This window comes from Bubalus kerabau, chromosome 3 (assembly GCF_029407905.1).
Source record: "Bubalus kerabau isolate K-KA32 ecotype Philippines breed swamp buffalo chromosome 3, PCC_UOA_SB_1v2, whole genome shotgun sequence".
Taxonomy (NCBI): Eukaryota; Metazoa; Chordata; class Mammalia; order Artiodactyla; family Bovidae; genus Bubalus; species Bubalus kerabau.
Window position 1 is genome coordinate 24,691,449 of NC_073626.1, and position 21,206 is coordinate 24,712,654.

The 21,206-nt window shown below is 49.3% G+C and overlaps 1 protein-coding gene across 2 annotated transcripts; it reads left to right on the forward strand.

Annotated features, from left to right (window-relative positions):
* The first annotated feature begins 13,585 nt into the window (after positions 1-13,585).
* LOC129645717 (MHC class I polypeptide-related sequence B-like) lies at positions 13,586-21,081 on the forward strand. 2 transcript variants are annotated; one of them, XM_055571057.1, is made up of 6 exons: positions 13,589-13,748; positions 16,376-16,636; positions 16,884-17,147; positions 17,730-17,789; positions 18,132-18,254; positions 20,449-21,081. In XM_055571057.1, the coding sequence occupies exons 1-6, from the start codon at positions 13,679-13,681 to the stop codon at positions 20,559-20,561; spliced, it is 891 nt and encodes a 296-aa protein (XP_055427032.1). In that variant the 5' UTR covers positions 13,589-13,678; the 3' UTR covers positions 20,562-21,081. The 2 variants fall into 2 exon arrangements, with proteins under 2 accessions (XP_055427033.1, XP_055427032.1); XM_055571058.1 differs by lacking the exon at positions 18,132-18,254 and having other exon boundaries at positions 13,586-13,748.
* Positions 21,082-21,206: the final 125 nt, after the last annotated feature.

Here is a 21,206-nt window from a genome sequence, read left to right on the forward strand (position 1 = left end):
TCCTCTGTTCATGGAGGATTCTCCAGGCAAGAATACTAGAGTGGGTTTCCATGTCCTTCTTCAGGGGATCTTCCCAACCCAGGGATCAAACCAAGGTCTCCTGCATTGCAGGCAGATTCTTCACCATCCGAGCCATCAGGGAAGCCCAAAAGGATGTGAACTCGATCAGGATTTGAAGCCAGGACTGCTCACACCCGAAGTGAGAGTCACACTCCTAGACCAACGTGACTCTCTGGTGTCTCTCCTAGGACACACCTGACTGATGCCATTTGCCAACACTTTCAGGGCCCTCATTATTAGCCCATTCTGTTAACCTGTAAGTTTGTCCATGTCTGTCACTTTATGTTACCCTGTCTGGATCAGAAAGATCCAGACAGAGCTCCTCTGTCATCAGAGGCCAAACATTTGAGGTAGAGTAAGAGGAAGGCCTGGAAGTCAGTGTCCTGAGGGGTGAGGAAGGACCTGAGGGTGCAGGAGCCAGTCTGTGGAGCTGAAGCAGCCCCAGGTGCTGAGTGTTGAGCTCTGCTTCCCGGGCACCCTCTCTGACCTTCACATCTGGTCCCTTCCTGGCTGTTGCAGCTCCTGTGACCCCAAGGCAATCAAACACTGGGTCACTGGGGTAGGCGTGTGGTGCCAGGGTGGGTCAGGTGTGGTCTGGTTTATTCCATACCTCATAGCTCCCTTCTGATATTAGAAACCAAACTAGACTCATAAACCCTTGCTCTTCCTGCAAGAAAGTGGTTCTAATATAGTTCTCAAAGTGCAGACCCAAAACAGGCTACACTGGCATCAGCTGGGATGCAGTTTTCAGGACCTATCCCAGACCTCCTGATGGGAACTCCAGGGGTGAGGGCCCAGGGCTTTGCATTTCAATAATCCCTGCAGCAGAAATTTCCTGTTCAAATCCAGCCCCGCCCTGCCCACTCCTCATCTCAATATTTAGTAACTGTGATTCCTGAGCAGTCAGATGTTGGGCGCATACTTTCTCGCCAGGAAAGAAGCTGGCAAAGCTCCCCAGTCAGCTTAGTCTGAGTCCTGTCCTGGCCTAGGCAAAGGAATGCATGTCCTGGATTATGAGTCTTGTTCATTTGTCCTGGGTGTCCATTGGGTTCCCACTTATACTCAAAATGCAGCTCATATGCTGTCTCTTTTATGAGGTTTTTGTAACTCCTTGCTCAAAGCTGCCACTACATATATGTCCACAAGGCACCTGTGCAGGTTGCCCTTACCATTTGTGTTAAAACTTCCTTACCCATGTTAGCCTGAGCAAGACTGAGCCAACCTTGAGTGCCAGGAGAGTGAGGTTCCATCAGCCCCAGTTTCTTCTAAAAGCAGCGGCCATCACATAGTAGATACTTAGTACATGTTTGCCAAATGAATGGTCTATAATTGAGAAGGAATTGAAACTCGAAAGTATAAGCCAAGAATGGCTGGCAGGTTTTCCAAGTCCTTTTGTTGGAACCCAGAGCTCACTGGGCTTTGCTTTTGGCATCTTCTCACCTGTCTTCTCTCATCAGACATTTCCATCCCTTCCCAAAGTCCATCTAGAATAAAATATCAACTTTCAGGACTGCCTTCCAGATCAGCCAAGTCCAAATGCCCAAATAACTTCTGTCCTGGATCCACATGCTCAACTACAACCCTGAGGGTAGTTTCACTGAAATTTAGATTACCAATTGGGATGAGTCATGGGGTGGAGTGGGGTAGGGGGACTCGAGTTGACCTTAATATTAGGGAAGTTATCTTTGCATTTTTAAAGAAAAGCCTGCTTGACATGGAAGGAAGAGAGAGAGAATATAGTTTTAGTATGTGCAGGAGTCTTCAGGTGGAAAACTGTAGACACCTCCAAGAACGCTAGGACCCACACTCCATGGCTGAATGACTCACTCATCTGTCACCCAGGTGGTGCCTAGGTGGGCTTCTCAGGAAGTCCAGAGTCATCTAAGTTTCAAGGTCAACATTTTCTGGGAATCCAGGCCACACATTTAGTGTCTCAGGGACTCGGATTCTCAAGCTGTGAAAATGAAAGAATCCATTCTACCCTCTCAAGTGTGGTGAGATTAAAATTATGTAACAATCAGTAATCAATAGTTGATGGTAAGATCTTATGAGTGAGTGAAAATCTCTCAGTCATGTCCAACACTTTGGGACCCCATGGACTATAGCCCCCCAGGTTCCTCTGACCGTAGAATTCTTCAGGCAAGAATACTGAAGTGGTTTGTGCCATTTCCTTCTTCAGAGGATCGTCCTGACACAGAGATCAAACCCAGGTCTCCTGCGTTGTAGGCAGATTCTTTACCATCTGAGACACCAGGGAAGCCCAAGAATAGATGGCATTCTTAGTGTTGCCTTCATTGCTCAGCTGACTTCCAAATCCAAGAATGGATCAGGGATTTCAGGGGAAGAGTTCAATTCTTTCCCCTGGAGGACCATCAGTAGGGCTTTCTGCCCCATGAAGTCTGAGGAGAGATGTTTCAAGGTGAGTTGGGAAAGGAGAGTTGAATTTTTTCATTAAAACTTCATTTTGCACATTTTAATACATTATAATAAGTATTTTATCCCGTTAGAAAAGTCAGGGGCTTCCTTAGTGGCTCAGTGGTAAAGAATCTGCCTGCTGATGCAGGAGACAGGGCTTTGGTCTCTAATCCAGGAAGATCCCACATGCCTTGGAGCAACTAAGCCCATGCACCACAACTACTGAGCCTGTGCTCTAGAGACCAGGAGCCGAAACTCCTGAGCACCTGTGCCACAAGTACCGAAGCCTGCTCACCCTAGAGCCCTGCTCCCCAAGAAGAGAAGCCGCCACAATGAGAGGCCCGTGCACCACGAGCAGAGAGTAGCCCCAGCTCGCTGCAACTAGAGAAAGCCCGTTGAGCAATGAAGACCCAGCACAGACAAAAATAACTGGCTAACTAACTAACTAATCATATTTAAAAAGTAAACCTTGTGCAGTCACAAACAATATATAAAAATAAATAAAAGCAGAAAGATACGAAACCATCTAATGTCTCCACGGGGAGGGACATGGTGAGCTCTTTGGCAGATCGTCACTTCTTAGCTACGCTCGGTTGCACAAACTGCTTCCCATGTATTTGCGTGTCTCTACAGGACTGCATAGCTGTAGTTATGCACTATGAATTATTTTGAATCTTATTTTTGAAAACTTCATTATAATCAACAAATAACTTTACATATTATAAACTCTCCTTAAAAACTGCTTTTACCAGCTGTAAACTATTCCCCCCCCCCAAAAAAAAGAATATACCCACTCTTCTGTATCTTTTTTCTACCTTTACAAATAAAGTTTGATTAATTTATTTTTTATTTTTTGTTGCCCTCATGGCTTTCAGGATCTCAGTTCCCCAAACTGAGACTGAACTCAGGACACAGCAGTGAGAGTGCCTAGTCTTAACCACTGGACCACCAGGGAATTCCTTGATTAATATTCTTACCCTGAGGGTGTTCCTCTGCGGTCTAGTTGGGATTCAGAGCTTTCACTCAGAGGCCCAGGTTCAATGCCTGGTTGGGGAACTGAGATACTGCTAAGCCACCTGGCATGGCCAACATTTTTTTAAAATACAATTTGCATACCTAAACATTATTCTGTATTTTATTTTAAAATGATGGATTTCTTGAGTAAAAATTACTGGGTCAAAGAACATGAACTTTTTTTTGTGGGGGCTGCATCAGGTCTCAGTCCTGGCAGGATCTTTTGTTGTGGCACCCTGACTCTCTAGCTGTGGGTGGGTCCAGGAGCTCCAGGGCTCAGTAGTTGCAATGTACTGGCTTAACTGTGCCCGCATGTGGGATACTACTTCCTGGGCCAGGAACTGAACCGGATCGCCTGGATTATATGGTGGTCTTAACCACTGGATCACCAGGAAAGTTTTGCATGAATATTTTTAAGGCTTTTCATACATGTTTTGGGGGCTTCCCAGGTGATTCAGTGAGTAAAGAATCTACTTGCAATGCAGGAGACACAGGAGATGCAGGTTCAATCCCTGGATTAGGAAGATCCCCTGGAGGGGGGCGAGGCAACCCACTCAGGTATTCTTGCCTGGAGAATCCCATGGACAGAGAAGCCCGGCAAGCAACAGTCAATAGGGTCAAAAAGAGTCAGACACAGCTGCAGCGACGGAGCACACTGGCAGCCTACATGTTTTCAAATAGCTTTTTGAAAGCACTGTGCCAGCCTATGGTCAACCGCTATTTATTGAACCCCTACTATGCACTGGGACTGTTCTAGATTTGAGAGATACAAGGGGTGACAAATAGACAAGGTTCCTGTTTTTTTTTTTGTATATATATAATTTTAAAAACTGTGCAGGTTTAAGGACCAATGGCAGAATAGCATTCTGTGATTGGTAATGTGTTGATGAACACCTTGATGTAGGACCCTGAGAATCTGGGATAATCAATATTGGGACCTGCTTAATATATGCTACCAATATTGAAAACCCACATCAATCACAACTATATTCCACATAATTCTTGTTAATGAGTTAATGGGAACAGATTCTTCTTAGTTTCATCGTGGGGTCAACATTTCTTCACAGACTCAACTTTTATTTATTACCCTTTCCAGCTCCATCTCACCTTACCCAAGCCTTCTGTGTCTCATCATTTCTGTATTTATTTAGCCTTTCCATTCTCTGTCAGGTATGGGTGTGCCCTGCTGTAACCCACATGACACTTACCTTTCGAGTATGTTTTTATACTCTGTCCTTCTCAGCAGTATAGAGATTTTTCTTTTTCAATCTTCTCTGCTGTACCCCACCTGTCATCTTAGTTCACCCTGACAGATTATGCCTGCTCACCCTGACATACCGTCCGTGGCATGCCCTGTATTGTTTCAACTTGCTCAGCTCTTTCTTCTCTGAGACATCTCTCCCATACCCTATATTTTCCTTCTCTTTCTGAATTTTACCTCTACCAAAAGTTTACCCTTCGCTAGTCAGCCCGCCCCTCTTGGCCTGTCTCAAATCTTTCTTACCGTACCATTTGACTTGAACCCACCCTACATTTTCCAGTTGCAAAAAAGAAAAATGGCTGTCTGGGGAGGCCTTACAAATAGCTGTGAAAAGAAGAGAAGCAAAAAGCAAAGGAGAAAAGTAAAGTTATAAACATCTGAATGCAGAGTTCCAAAGAATAGCAAGAAGAGATAAGAAAGCCTTCTTCAGTGATCAATGCAAAGAAATAGAGGAAAACAACAGAATGGGAAAGACTAGGGATCTCTTCAAGAAAATCAGAGATACCAAAGGAACATTTCATGCAAAGATGAGCTCGATAAAGGACAGAAATGGTATGGACCTAACAGAAGCAGAAGGTATTAAGAAGAGATGGCAAGAATGCAGAGAAGAACTGTACAAAAAAGATGTTCACGACCCAGATAATCACGATGGTGTGATCACTCACCTAGAGCCAGACATCCTGGAATGTGAAGTCAAGTGGGCCTTAGAAAGCATCACTACGAACAAAGCTAGTGGAGGTGATGGAATTCCAGTTGAGCTATTCCACATCCTAAAAGATGATGCTGTGAAAGTGCTGCACTCAATATGCCAGCAAATTTGGAAAAGTCAGCAGTGGCCACAGGACTGGAAAAGGTCAGTGTTCATTCCAATCCCAAAGAAAGGCAATGCCAAAGAATGCTCAAACTACAGCACAATTGCACTCATCTCACACGCTAGTAAAGTAATGCTCAAAATTCTCCAAGCCAGGCTTCAGCAATACGTGAACCGTGAACTTCCTGATGTTCAAGCTGGTTTTAGAAAAGGCAGAGGAAACAGAGATCAAATTGCCAACATCTGCTGGATCATGGAAAAAGCAAGAGAGTTCCAGAAAAACATCTATTTCTGCTTTATTGATTATGCCAAACCTTTTACTGTGTGGATCACAATAAACTGGGAAATTCTGAAAGAGATGGGAATACCAGACCACCTGATCTGCCTCTTGAGAAATTTGTATGCAGGTCAGGAAGCAACAGTTAGAACTGGACATGGAACAACAGACTGGTTCCAAATAGGAAAAGGAATTCATCAAGGCTGTATATTGTCACCCTGTTTATTTAACTTACATGCAGAGTACATCATGAGAAACGCTGGACTGGAAGAAACACAAAGTGGAATCAAGACTGCCAGGAGAAATATCAATAACCTCAGATATGCAGATGACACCACCCTTATGGCAGAAAGTTAAGAGGAATTCAAAACCCTCTTGATGAAAATGAAAGTGAAGAGTGAAAAAGTTGGCTTAAAGCTCAACATTCAGAAAACGAAGATCATGGCATCCGGTCCCACCACTTCATGGGAAATAGATGGGGAAACAGTGGAAACAGTGTCAGACTTTATTTTTCTGGGCTCCAAAATCACTACAGATGGTGACTGCAGCCATGAAATTAAAAGACGCTTACTCCTTGGAAGGAAAGTTATGACCAACCTAGATAGCATATTCAAAAGCTGAGACATTACTTTGCCAACAAAGGTTCGTCTAGTCAAGTAGATAGATAGAGAGGAAGATGCCAGTCATTAAAAATAAAAGAAAAAGGATCTTGTCTGCTGTTATGTGGGTAATAGACAGCAGGGCAGGGAGCCCACCCGGAAGACTAGCCTGTTACTACTGAGGAGAGGATGGTTCTCGGATGGAAGCCGTAGAGGTGTGAGAAGTGACTGGATTTCAGTGTTGATACATTTTAAAGACAATGTTAGCAGAAAGCCAGTGAAGAACTACACATCTATTCACTTAATTTTACAGGTAATTTCAGATGGCTTACTGCCCCGTCCAGCACAGTGGGTGAGAAAGACCTGAAATGGGGGCGAGCGCATAATGAAAAGACAGACACATATAATTTGGCAAGCGGGAGAGTCAGGGGGCCTTGCTCTCCATGGCAGCAAGACAAAATGGCCCTTTTCAGCCTGTACTTTTATTGGCAGAAGTCATATCAGATCATTAGGGAATAGCTATACTGGGGAGTTTGATTAGCACACCATAAAGAGTCAAGTTAAGGCTCTGCAGTTGATCAGGAACATCTTGTTTTGTTTCCATGGGGACAGACACAGGGGTAGGCAGTGAAGGGGAGCAGAGAGCACGTCCCGCCATTTGGCATGCTTACTAGGACAATCACGAGGGCACAGTTTGCCGTATCCTTGAGTCATGGGGCAAGTCTGGTCTCTGCTCTGCCAGGCTGCAACAGCTTACTGCAACAAACTCATTGTAAAATACAAGAATTATTTTAAAATCAGGGCTTCCCTGGTGGCTCAGTGGTAAGGAATCAGCCTTCCAATGCAGGAGACACGGGTTTGATCCTGGATCTGGGAAGATCCCACATGACTTAGGGAAACAGGCCCATGCACATCTATTGAGCCTGTGCTCTAGAGCCTAGGAGCTTCAACCACTGAGCCCATGTGCCAACAAATACTGAAGCCCATGCGCTCTAGAACCTGTGCTCTGAAGCAAGAAAATCTACAGCAATGAGAGGCTTGTGCCCTGCCGCTAGAAAGTAGCCCCCATTCACCACAACTAGAGAAAAGCCCATGCAGCAGCGAAGACCCAGCACAGCCAAACATAAATAAATAAACATTTTTAAAGTAAAAATCAAAATCAGTGCCAACAAAAAAATAAATTTTAAATGTTAAGTCTGGGGTTCAAGTTAGAACCTTACTAGGTAAGCTGGGATATCTGAAATGTGTTGAAAAGGAGAATTTACTGTTTATCTAACCATGGATTTTGTTGGCTCAAAAACTCTTAGGATTATTGCATGAGTCATGGGTGGGGCGATGGTTCAAGATCAGTTCCTGGCTTCCTGTTTCCGGTTCTTATTTAGAGTCAAAGCAAATTAATTTCAAAATATTCACAGATGAAATCAATATCCACAATGCCACTGAGTAAATGTAAAATCCTCAGGAATTCAAGGAGATTCTACTTTTGCCCCAGGAATGACCTCGCTGTGGGCAGCTGAAGATCTAGGGTCCTTTCTGAGGCTCCCAGGATGTAGGGGCTACTGAGTTATAGCCTTAAACAGAGTTATCCTTTCTACCTAACACGTCCCACAAAGAATTACAGCCAGCTTCAGAGATCTCATCTGAACTAGGATTTTGGTTTTCTGGTGTTGGTTGTGTTTTAAGCATTTGTGTGGGCTTAAAGTGTCACAAAGATTTTCTCTTAATGATATTTCTTTGAGAGAATTTGACATCCACCCTAGGTGGCTCTGGGACTTCTCTGGTGGTTCAGTGGTGAAGAACCCACTCACCACTGCAGGAGACCCAGGTGCGATCCATGGTTTGGGAAGATCCCCTGGAGAAGGAAATGGTAACCCACTCCAGTATCCTTGTCTGGAAAACCTCATGAACAGAGGAACCTGACAGGCTACTGTCCATGGGGTCGCAAAGAGCTGCACACAACTTAGCGACTAAACAACAGCAGTTCTTCATCTTCATCGTGGTAATGGTGACATGGGCATGTAAATTGCCAGAACTCAACCAGCTATATGTTTCAAACAGGTGTTTTATGTAAAGTATGTACTTTCAAAGTTGATTTTTAACAAATAAATCTCTTTGGAATGAGTCCTTTGGTTAGGTAAACAAAAGAAACAAGACACCTTGTCTTTTTGCTGAGAGCTATGCCTTGGACATCTGGAGGGAGAGACTGGGCAATTTACTCCCCAGTGGTTAGGCAGGAACAAAAACAGCCGTCTACTTATGCATTTAGAGAGAGATCAAACAGTTAAGGCAAACTTTGAATAAAAGACAGATCTAGATAAAGAATAAATATGTTAGAAATCATAAAATTACACTGTTAAAAATTCATCTCCCCTGTAGCTTTTTTCTCCCTTTCTCTTATCTTTTTCTTTTTCAACCTTTTCCCCCGTCCCTCCTTCCTTTTCCACTCTCACCTTTACAGTTTATCCCCCCATTTTCAAGCGCACGTCACTCATCTGGGACTGATCAAGGACCCAAGTCAGAGCTCACGCTGGCATTTTGCCAGCATCTGCACGGCTCTGCAGCTATTGTATCGTTTCAGGAAGGCACCCTGGTCTTTTTTTTTTTTTTGTAATTTTTTTTCTTTTTTTTTTTTCACCCTGGTCTTTGAAGAAAGTCACACTGGGTCTAGTGTGTATGTTTTCCTGGATCCTCAGTTTTTGCTTTCCTCTGGGGTGGGCGGACGGGATTCGAAGGCCAGCTCCGCGGCGGGCGCTTTCCTTCCAGAGGCGACGCGAGGCGGTAGGGAATGTACTTGGATCCTAGAATTCAAGAGCGACCCCGTGGGCTCGGGGGCTCGGAAAAGTCTCTCCCTATTCAGAATCGACCCAGAGGGTGCTTGAAATAAGTCGGGTTCCGGGATCTCCCTTCGGACCTACGACTGGGAATTTCCGCGGATCCGGGCAGATCTGCGTTTTCACAGCCTGCAGCCTGCAGATGTTGAGCAGTTTGAGAACCGGAAACCTAAGGCAGCTCACTCCTCCCAAACCTGCCCATAAATTCCTTCATTCTGCCTTTTTTTTTTTTTTTTTTTTAATCCACGAACAGCGTTTCTTCCCTTTAAACCAGAGTTGAGGGGAGGGGTGACCTTCTGAGGGTTCGCCGAGCTCCGCCCTGGATTCTGTAAACTCCCAACACTCGGATCGTTTTCTGTTTCCTTTCCCAACCCTGTAGTGGTACCAGAGGTCAGCGGAGAGAAGGAGGCCCGTGTGCCGGTGAGTCCAGGGGTACAAAAGGAAGAATGCAGAAAAAGTAGTTTATAGAGCAAAGCAGGGGAGTCTGGAGGCCGGGTGGGCGGAGGAAAAGCACTTGGTACACCGGACTAGCTGCTACGTGTGATGGGGGAGGAGGCGGCCACGGCTAAATCCAGGCGAGCCCCCCAAATCTGGAGTCTTACTTCCCACGGAGAGTAGTTGGCTTTATCTCTCATTACAATCATCCCTAAATGCTGGGAAACAAACGTAGCATGTTAACGTTAGTATGAAAAGTCTTGGGGGGAGAGGGAGAAGGTTTACCTAAGTGAACCAGTTTGCTGGAGCAGCCACACCCAGGAAGTCTTGGAAAGAAGACTGACTTGGAGGAAAGGGCTTGTCTAGCTGTCAGGAGAGCTGGCTTCCATCTGCCTGTCTATACCTTCACTATTCATTTCTTTCCTTCTTTTTGGTTGCTCTGAGTCTTTGTTGTCGCACAGGGGGCTTCTCTAGTTGCCTGGAGCCTGTCTAGAGCTGGGAGGTGGGGTCCAGTAGTTGTGGTGAAGCAGTGAAGTTGCTCAGTCCTGTCCGACTCTTTGGGACCCCGTGGACTGTAGCCTACCAGGCTTCTCCATCCGTGGAATTTTCCAGGCAACAGTACTGGAGTGGGTTGTCATTTCCTTCTTCAGGGGACCTTCCCGACCCAGGGATCGAACCCAGGTCCCCTGCATTACAAAGGACGCTTTACTGTCTGAGCCATCAGGGAAGCCCAGTTGTGGTACAGGGGCTCAGTTGCCCCCCGGGCATGTGGAATCTTCCCAGACCAAGGATGGAACCCATGTTCCCTGCATTGGGAGGCAGACTCCATCCACTCTACTACTCTGGGGGAGGTCCACTTTCACTTGTGAGCTTTAGCAGTGAAAAAGAATCTCTCTGGGATGGGACAGGACCCAATCTCTGACCTGCTACATAAATTATGATGGTCAAAGTAATTAACAAAAATGATGTGAAATCTAAGAAATGTTAAAACTTTCTGAGGCATGACATTTGGGTCCACAGCAAAAGTATTGCATAAGGATCTTAGTGGAATGGTTAGTAATGAGAGGCAGAGAACAACTTTTTAAAAGCATTTGCAGGGACACAAACATGAAATGAACACAGGTCCTGATCCCAGAGTGACTCATTGTCTAATGGGGGGGATGTATAAAATGGTGAGATGGGGTTCAAGGCAGGGCACACTTTGTTCCATCAGGGAGATTTCAACAAGGGCTAGACCAATTATTCTAAAACTGGAATCACTGAGGGGGCTTTAAAGGATAGGAAGCCTAGGCCCAACCCAAGGGATACTAATTCAGTTGGTTTTGGCCATGGCCTAGAGATACAGACGGTAAAAACTCTCCAGGTGGTTCTATAAGCAGTCAAGTTTGAGGACCATGGTGTACATATTCCAAAGACCAAAAGATGTGCTTTGGGGACATCTTTCAGTAGAAGAAGACTTTCAGGATGGCATTATTGTTATATTTGAAGTACAGTTCATATATCACTTAATTCACCCTTTTAAAGCAAACCGTTAAAGAAAGAAAAAAAAAAAAGCAAACGGGTAGTTTTTAGTATGATCCCAAGGTTGTGCCACCCTTACCACCATCTAATTGGGATGTTCTTTTAGGATGTGTTGTTCTGATGGGCTGGAAGGCAGAGGAGAGTAACCCATAGGAGAGTGATGTGTAAGCAGTGGCATCCTTATTTCACAGAGAAATGGAAAATGGTGCCACCTAGCTGGTTGTGGCAGCTTCCACTTAAGATGGAGTAGAGACGTTGTGTGTTAATTCTGCAGGTGGGGCAGCTGTGGATGGCTTGGGGCATTATGGTAATAACTGGGGACAGACCTGTGTTTAGGAAGCCTTTGCAGTTCTCTAGGCTGAGGTAGATGAAAGCTTGGACTAAGGTAGCTGTTGTGGGATTGAAAAGGGGTTGGAGAAGCTGACTGTGAGTCCATGAGAGGGAGGGGAAAGGGGATCAGAAGGGACCAAGCTGGTGATGCTTAAAGAGAACTAGGAGAGGCTGGTGTGCGGAGTTTGCTTGTAGACCTGTTGGGTTTGAGGGGAGGATGGGCCCAGAGGTGCAGACATACTGAGGCAGCTTGAAAAGGGAATCTGGAGAGGCTGGTATTGGAGTGGATCATAGGGAGTCATCTCACTGGACCTGTGATTCCCCAGGGGCTGAACCAAGAGTCTCCTTGGGAGAATGCAGATACTTATAGGATGAGGCCACCAGAAGACACATAGCAGTCAGTCAGAGGAGGAGAAGGAGATTAGAGGGAGGGGATGTATGTATATTTATGGCTGATTCATGCTGTTGTACAGCAGAAACCAACCATTGTAAAGCAGGTGTCCTCCGGTTAAAAATAAATTTTTTAAAAAATGAAAGAAGAGAGAGAGAAGGGTTTGGTCATTCATCTGGGGTAGTGACTTCTGAGAGGCAGAGTTGGGGAAATCTACAAATGTGGTCTCAGTAGACTTTTTGTTTGTTTTCTCAGCTGCAGTGATTCTTCTCTGTGGCACCTAGTTTGTTCCCTGCTTGGCTGGGCTTTCTTTCCTTGCAGAGGGTGAAGACTGCTCTCTAGTTGGGCTGAACGGGCTTCTCATTTAAGGTGACTTTCCCTTGTGGAGCAGGAGTTCTAGGGCACTCTGGCTTCAGTGATTGCAGCTCAAGGGTTGAGTTGTTGCTGTGCGCAGGCTTAGTTGCCCTGAGGCATGCGGATCTTCCCAGGCCAGGTATGGAATCCGTGTCCCCTGTTCTGGCAGGCGGATTCTTAACCACTGGACAATCAGGGAAGACCCTGGCTGGTCTCAGTAGACTTGCCAGTAACTCTGCTGTGCGAGGTGGAGGGAGGTGGAGGTGGGTTGGGTTGGAAGAGAAGTCGTGACTAAAGGAAGAGCCAGAAACATTGAGATGTCTCTAAAGCTCACCCTCCGTCTCACCTCCCTGGCTTTTCTAGCCTTCAGGCTTTTAAAATCACTGCAGATGGTGACTGCAGCCATGAAATTAAAAGACGCCTACTCCTTGGAAGGAAAGTTATGACCAACCTAGACAGCATATTAAAAAGCAGAGACATTACTTTGCCAACAAAGGTCTGTCTGGTCAAGGCTATGATTTTTCCAGTAGTCATGTATGGATGTAAGAGTTGGACTATAAAGAAAGCTGAGCGATGAAGAAGAATTGATGCTTTTGGACTGTGGTGTTGGAGAAGACCCTTGAGAGTCCCTTGGACTGCAAGGAGATCCAACCAGTCCATCCTAAAGATCAGTCCTGGGTATTCATTGGAAAGACTAATGTTGAATCTTAGACTCCAATACTTTGGCCACCTGATGTGAAGAGCTGACTCACTGGAAAAGACCCTGATGCTGGGAAAAATTGAGGGCAGGAGGAGAAGGGGACGACAGGGAATGAGAGGGTTGGATGGCATCACCGACTCAATGGACATGAGTTTGGGTAAGCTCCGGGAATTGGTGATGGACAGGGAAGACCCGTGCTGCGGTTCACGGGGTCGCAGAGTCGGACACGACTGAGCGACTGAACTGAACTGAACTGAGGAGCGGAAGTGAAGTGAAGTGAAGTCGCTCAGTCGTGTCCGACTCTTTGCGACCCCATGGACAGTAGCCCATCAGGCTCAGCCATCCATGGGATTTTCCAGGCAAGAATACTGGAGTGGGCTGCCATTTCCTTCTCCAGGGGATCTTCCTAACCCAGGGAGCGAACCCAGGTCTCCTCATTGCAGAAAGATGCTTTTACCGTCTGAGCCACCAGGGAAGCTAGAAAGAGACCGGCTAACCAAGCAGAGCGGCCGGGGCGGGGCGGGGCGGGGCCGGGGGCGGGGCCTGGCTAGGGCACCGGCGCGGTGAATGGATTTTTCGGACCCGACTTCCCCATAGCTCAGTTCTCCGCCGCGGTTCCTCGGGTCCGCCAGCTTTCCTTCGGTCCCGGAGCCTCTGGCGGGCAGACAAGATCTGGGCCATGGGGCTCTCTCGTGTCTGGCTGTTTCTAGACGGCCTTGCCTTTTTTGTGGTCCTGGGTAACGCCGCCGGTGAGTGGGGTTCATTGAGGTCTCAGTCTGGACGGAGCCCGGGCTGAGTCAGGGGTTCGGGTGGTTAGTATTCGATGGGATTCGGTGAGCGTCGCGGGGATCGTCTCAACTGCGGCTGGGGTTGAGCGAATAGAGGAGTTGGGGGGGTGGGGGCGGGAGGACGGTGGGGGGCGGGGAGGTGTAAGGTCTAGGAGCGGCCGGGAACTTCACATGGCGTGTGGCGAGCACTGCATCCCGCGTTTCAGTCTCTTTAACGTTCCTAGCCTCTGCTCTCCCTGCCCCACCTGCCCTCCCCGGTGTCCTCATCACATGCCTCAGTCCTCAGATTCAACTGATTGGCAAGGCATCTTGGTCCCCACTCCGCTCCCTGCTGCTTCCCGCCCCCGGCTATCGCCTCAGCGCCCGCCCCCCCCCCCGCCCCCCCGCCCCGCCCTGTTGCTGTCTTGAATGGCGTTTCTTCCAGGTCCCAGGCTCAGGCGATCACTTCTTAGCCGTCTGTGGGGCGCCCTCTTATGCCCCTGAAAGCTGTCCTCTCCTATTCTTAGCTCTGCCGTCTCTTCTCATTTCTGGACTCCAGAAACAAGGAGTTTCCAGGTTGGCGGCGCGCAGGGGTCCTCAGCCCCGAGAGTTAGGGCTCTTTTTCTAGTGACCAGGGCCTCTGGGAAGGGGCAAGCTGGATCCACAGTCTTCCTACTGCTATGGGCACTGTGGCGGCTCCTGAATCACTGACGGAGGTTAGGTCTGAGGGCTTCGGGACCAAAGGATTCTTCCTGCGATTTCCGTGGTCCCCCCTCCCCCACTAATGTGAACTCTAATTTTCCGCTGTGCCTGTGGTCCCACAACTGAATCTCTCCTTACCTCCTCCCTTGCTGGCCCTCGAGCCCCCTCAGGATTTGCCCTCCCCGCTCGGTGCTGCCCCCTCCCCTCCCTGCTGCCCCCTCCTCTCCATGGCTCTCTGATCTCTTCCTAGGGCGTCCCCACCCTCATCCCTTTTCCCACTACAGGTCCCTCCCCTCCCCTCATGGGTCTTTTCCTGCGAGGATCAGTCACCTGCAAGGCTCCTCCCTCCCCTCAGCTTTCACTAGCCTTACTTTTCTTGGGATGACTTTTACCCATGAATTTTCCCCTCCACTCTCTGCCCTATATCATCACCAGGGGGAGCTCTCCTGCCAATGATCCCTGGGCCTTGAGCACAGTGCCCAGCCCCTGAGAGACCTGCCCCCCACTTGACACCCACCCTCCTACCTCCGCCCCCGTGCAGCACCTGCTCTTGGCCCTCGTCCCAAGGGAGCCTTTCCCCCAACACGGCCCCTCCCCACTCCTGCATCCTAAACCTCACCCTCTGGATTCCTCCACTCCCCGGGCCACAGGTGCTGGAGTCCTCTTGCCCTGGTCCCTCTGCAGTTCCCCCCATGGCACCTTGCCCTGCTCCCACCCTTGTCCGACTGCCTTGGGCCCTCACCAAGTTCTCATCAATCACAGGCCCCATGGTGCCCAGAATCTCCACCTCACTCTCATCCTCCCTCACCCAGGGCATCCCTCCTCTTCTGTCTTTCCCTTAACCCAAGGCGGGGGGTCACCCCTGGGCCATGCTCACCCCTTGCCCCTCAATCCCAGGCCCTCACCACATCTTCTCTGCAGTCTCTTCCCTTCCCCCACAGTAGGAATACTTGCCCTTGGTCCACTGTCCACCTCCTTAGCCTTCATCACCCTCTCTTTGGTTCCACGACCCCAGTGGACTCTCACTATCTCAATCTTGTATCTGAAATCCTTGTTTATGCCACTTGGTCAGCAGGCTTTTCCTACAGGGAGTCTTCTCCCAGGCCCCCATCCCCTGCTTGCTGGCTGCCTGAACCCTCTGTGGAGGTGTGACCTCACTCCCTCCAACCCCTCCCACCATGTAGGTGCTTCCCAGTGTGCACCTTGGCTTTCAGTTCTATCTTCTCTTGCCACTCCGATATTTTAATTCTCCATGACCCTTATGCACATGGCACTGACTCCTCTCCCAGGGGACACTGGCAGATGCAGCCACCTCCCCACCTGGGGCCTCATCATGCCTCTTTGCACTCTGCGCCCAGACCCACTCCTTCACCTCCCCCAGGTTACTGGCCCACCTTCATCTCTCTTGGGGCCACAGCCCAGCCCCTCAGGCCCCTCTGCCTCCTGCCTCACCCTCCCTGGAGCCCGCCTTGTCCATGATGAGCCTGCACCAGGGGCAGCAGCCCTCTCTTTCCATCTCACCTGGCCCCCCTCTGAGCAGGGATCCCTCTGGTCCTGGGTCTGACACTGCCCTTCCCTCCCTCTGACTCCACCTCCCCTCACCCTGCTCTTCCTGCCTCTCCCCTTGCCCTCCTGCCTGGACCCTTAGGGAGCTGGTGCCTCCCTGTCCTGGCACTTGTCCTACACGTGTGTCCATCTCCACCCTCTCCCTCCACTCCTCGATTCCCCTCTCCCTCCTTCTCTTTCCCATTTTCCCGTATGGAAATCCTCATTCTGGTCCCTTGTACACATGCATGTTCTGCATCCTCAGCACCTGGAGCAGGTCAGGACACAGAACTAGTCTGTTAAACATCTGATGTGCACTTGTCTCCAGAAAGCAGCTTCATCTGTGGTTCCTCCTTCCCCAGGATCCCACAGTCTTTTATACAACATGACTGTGCTTTCCCGGGATGGCTTTGTGCAGTCCAGGTTTTTTGCTGAGGGATACTTGGATCATCAGACCTTCCTGCACTATGATCACAAAAAAGGCAGGGCAGAGCCCTGGGGACGGTGGGCTGAAAAACTGGCAGCAGAGACGTGGGAGACAGAGACCATGGACTTGAATGAGAGCTGGAAGGAGCTCAGAAAACTTCTAGCAGAAATCCTGTCCCTGCAGGAGGAGAAAGGAGGTGAGAGTGCAGAGGGGGCAAGAGTGCTGTGGGCCATTTTCCTGGAAGGTCTTCTACCCAGAGCATGGGCCTCTTTCCTCTGAATTTGGGGATGGGGATGAGGAAGTGGGGTCTGTGAGTTCAGCAGCACAGGGAAGACATGGAGGGGAGCAGGGGGGAGCCCTCTATCTGGACTTTCTCACTGGGGTGGGAGGACAGAGGCCCTGGGGACCAGAGGAGTCACTGATGGGGGGTGGGGATGGGGCAGGCTTACATTCCCTCCAGGAGAGCGTGGGCTGTAATATCGATGAAGACAGCCACCCCCGGGGCTTCCGGCTTCTCTACTTCAATGGGGAGCTCCTCCTCTCCTGCTACCCGGAGCCCCACGGATGTACCCTGCCCCAGTCTTCGGCTCGGACTTTGGCCATGGAAATGGAGTTAAGCAAGCATTACCAGGCCCACGTGCAGAGAGAACTTTGTTGGAGACTGCGGAGCTACCTGGAATCCTGGACGGGCTTCACGGAGAGGACAGGTACTGATGCTGGGCCAGGCCCTTCCTCTGCCCCTGCTCTTAAAACCTCCCATCCCGACTTGCCCACAGAGACCCTCCCTGTCCTCTGGGCACGTATGTGCTCTGTTGGCGCGGTGTCCTGGGGTTTCTTTCCTGTTCTTTTAAATCCACTGTAGAAGGCTGGGTGGGTGGTGGGGCATGAACTGCCCCTGTGACAATCGTCCAGGGGAGTAGTGGGTCCTCTGACAGAAACTGTACGAGGGGAGGTGGGTGTCAGGCAGCAGAGGAGGGCCTTAGATGGGGGTGGGCCTCTGGCCCCCAGCTTGCCTGATCCAGAAAATTCCCTCTAATCCCCAGGAGCCCACCCTTCACAGCCCCCTCCCCAACATCAACAGTGGACCCAAGAGAGTGAGGCCCATCCCACCCCTCCCCTTCCCCGCCAGAGGACTTGGGCCCCAGGGTGCAGAACTTGGAGCAGGCCTGGGGGGATGAGGGCTCAGCCAAAGGTGGACAGTGAGGAGAAGCAGCTCTGTGCGCGCCGTCTTCCTTGAGGGAGCAGGGCTTGGCCGTGGGCCTCACTAGCTCTGTGCTTTCTCCCCACAGAGCCCCCATCTGTGAATGTGACCTGCAGCCAGGACTCAGAGGGCATGGTCCACCTCACAGGCAAGGCTTTTGGCTCTTTCCCCGCAATATCTCAGTGGTCTGGTATTGGGACAAGGAACCCATGAGCCGGGATGCCCAGCAGTCTGGGGATGTCCTGCCTGATGGGAATGGGACCCACTACACCTGGGAAACCGTAAAAATTCCCCAAGGAGAGGAGCCGCGGGTCAAGTGCATTGTGGAACACAGCGGGAATCACAGTGCACACCTTGCACCCTTGAGTGAGACTGGGGTGAGCCTGCAGGCAGTTGTGACCCTGGGAGGGTCAGAGGCCAGGGTCAGGGAGAGAAGAGCAGGCTGTGGCTCTGGGGTGCCCGGGTTGAATATAATAAGGTCCTTTTACAGGAAAGACCCTGGTGCACCAGAGCTTATGGTGGATCGTGAGCATTCCTGTTGTTTTTATCATCGGATTTTGTGTCTATTGTTATATTAAGAAGAGGGAGACAGCATCAGCTACAGGGAGGCCAGGTGAGAAATCTGGGCAGGGGGTGCTCTGTATGAGATTCGGAAGCAGTGAGGATTTCAGCTCCCTGCTCTGTTTGGAACTCTCTTTGTTTTCTGTCAGGCTCACCGGGGCTTGTCTGGGGAGCATGTGTTGGATTATGTGCTGGTTTGGAGGGTCTAGGTGATCCAGGAATCAGAGAGAACCTTTAGTAAAGTGTTTGTACCTGGTGAGGAGGGGATAAAAACTGAAGAGGAATTCAGAGGAAAGGTGACGATCTAAGTGCCTGTCTGCATTTCTCCCCCCTGGGTTTTCAGTCATTATTAAGAATCCAAGTGAAAGCATCATAAGGCTCGAACTAGCGGTCAGTGGATGGTCAGAGCCCTGCCTGTGATGTCCCCTTGCCAGGTCCCACTTGGAGATGTCTTGCAACCTCTCAAATTCCTCCTCCATGAACTAGCTTCTGAGTTCAGTGTCTGCTGGGTCACCCCCAGCCTGCACCTTTCTCAAGTTCCCATCAAGTGCCCCCATGCTAGCTGGGCTCTCCTTCCCCATAATATGGAGGACTAGTAGACATCCCTTGACCATTTGAAGAGAGGAGACCAGTCAGTCCTCAGGCAACTGGGGTCACTGATTTTATCCTGTCTCCAGGTTTTTCCTATCTAGCCCCTTGGGATACTCTTTCGGGCAGGGCACTGGGTCTGCTCTCTGTGGCCTCACCCTGCCCCCCTGAGTCAGTTCCCTTGCTCATGGTGGTCACTGCCTTGTAGATGTGGAGGAAGGGATGGGCTCTTTGACTGCTTCCCCATAATCAAGTGGGTTGAGGGGAGAGGAAAAGAGAAGCAGAGCTTTGTATGTGGCAAAGAGCAAAGGCAGAACGTGGAACAGTAAAAAGGTGGCAGAGACTCGGCTCCTTCTGTCGAGACCGCCTCTTCTGTGTCAGGTGCCTTGTTGGGAGCATGGTTTCTTATCCCCAAACCTAATTCCCTTATCAGTTGGCCTTCGGCCTGGGCATACAGGGGTGGTTAGTTCTCACAGCAGCAGACTCTGTCCGTGTAGCACCCAGAGCAGGGACCCAGCAGATCTGTAGTTTCTCCTGCTCTTACCTGGGGAACATCAGTTCTGGTTCCTCTGGGGCAGAAATGGTTGTCTTGTATGTATTGGGGCATTTGCTGGGAACACTGTGAAAATCATGTGCTAATTTCTCAGAATCACTTTTGACATTTTTAGTGTTCAATAAAATTGTTTATGATTTCAGGTGGCAAACCTTAATAGGATTTCCATGCATATTGAATGAAACAGGAATTCAAATGGGGCGCTCCCGCTGGGAGGTGGAGGGTGGGATGGCAGTCCCAGGATGCAGAGGGGGCCAGGTACAGCCTCATTCTGGGGAAATTCTCAAGAACCCCAATCCACATTGAAAAGCAGATCCCCTGCAGGTAGTGAGGGCGAGTCCTGGTTGACTCCCTGGCTGAGCAAGGCAGAAGGGCCTGCTCTGCCTCAGCCCAGCCCAGCACCTGGAGTGGAGCTGGGATTCCCAGGAAGGAGCAGGAAAGGCCAAGTGCAGCCTAGGGGCCTGGGCCGAGAGTGAGGTTTGGGGCGAGGCCAGGGGTGCTCCAGGGTCCGATCAGGGGGAGAGTCCGTGGCAGTCCAGTGTTTCTAGACAGGGCTGCTGTCCCCTGGGTCTTTGGATGGACTTTCCAGTTCAGAGCTGCTGGCGCAGGGCTGGGGGGGAGGGGGAGGGGGGCTGCAGGAGGTGGAGGTCAGGTTGAGGTGGAGCCAAGCCGAAGAGCAGGTGCTTGTGCGGTGAGGAGGCCGAGAGCTGAGGAGAGAAAGGAACTGTGTGTGTCCACTCCTGGGCTAGAGGAGCATGGAGCTGGGTCCTGTCTGTGAGGGAGCCTCGCGTAGCATTAGAGAATGGATCTGGGTTCAAGGCGGAAAGGCCTTGGGTTTTCGCTCCGGATCTTGTCCTTGTGTCCTGCGACTTCTGTCCCTGTCGTGGAGGGTGGTGGCAGCAGGGACAGGGGATGGTGTGGATGGAGTCAGGGGAGGAGTCCAGCAAGAGCTGGGAAAAAGGAAGCAGAAAAGAACAGGTGTGTCTTCCCTCAGAGGAAGGCAGAATCTGATTTTGAAGCAACTGAAGGAGAATCTCTGAGGAAATGAAAAGCATTACTCTGCAACCAGTTGGTCAGTGACTTATTGGTTTTTCTTTTTCCCCAGAGCCTATTAGCCTACAAGACCTGGGTCAATGCCAGACAGAGCCAACTGATCATAATGGCCTCACACACCCAGAATTTCAGTCCTCGTGTCAGACTCCGGCTCCATCAGTTTAACAGGGGAAGCTTAGAATCCGCCACCAGGAGGCCTGAATTCAGTTCCTAGTTCTGGTCCTAAGAGCACTTTATCTTTTTTGTGTGTTCTGTTATTTATCTTAGTATTTTTAAATTATTTCTATTTTATGTTTTATTTTTAACTGGAGAATACTTGCATTATACTGTATTGGTTTCTGCCATACAGCACTGTGAATCAGCCATAAGTGTACATGTATCTCCTCCCTCTGCAACTTCCCTCCCACCTCCCCCATCCCACCCCTCTAGGTCACTGAGCACCAGGTTGACTACGTAGTCAGGTGCTGTTCCCTCCCTGCCTGTTGCACAGTAAGGCAATGGGAATAGAGAACTCATTCCATATCTGTTTATCTGAATGGGATGATATATTCTTTCATGGTTTTATTCAAGGTTAACATCATTCACACTTTTTGCATGCATGTTTCGAGTGTTCTTGCATTTTAGTAAACTCTCAGGTGTCATTTATCACACTCAGCTCTTATTAATCATAAACTTTCATCCTCATTTATTTTCTTGTGTGATTATTTAATCAAAGGCACAATTGTCTATAAATTAAGAAGTCAAATATCTGTGCATGATTTCTCATGATACAGACTCTTATTATAATCCTGATTCTTCTCAATTTCTGCT

Coding starts and splice junctions, on each gene's coding strand:
- LOC129645717 (XM_055571057.1), top strand. CDS start 13,679: ATGGGGCTCTCTCGTGTCTGGCTGTTTCTAGACGGCCTTGCCTTTTTT. Junction 17,790..18,131: donor GGGCATGGTCCACCTCACAG/GCAAGGCTTTTG, acceptor GTCCTTTTACAG/GAAAGACCCTGGTGCACCAG. Junction 18,255..20,448: donor ATCAGCTACAGGGAGGCCAG/GTGAGAAATCTG, acceptor CTTTTTCCCCAG/AGCCTATTAGCCTACAAGAC.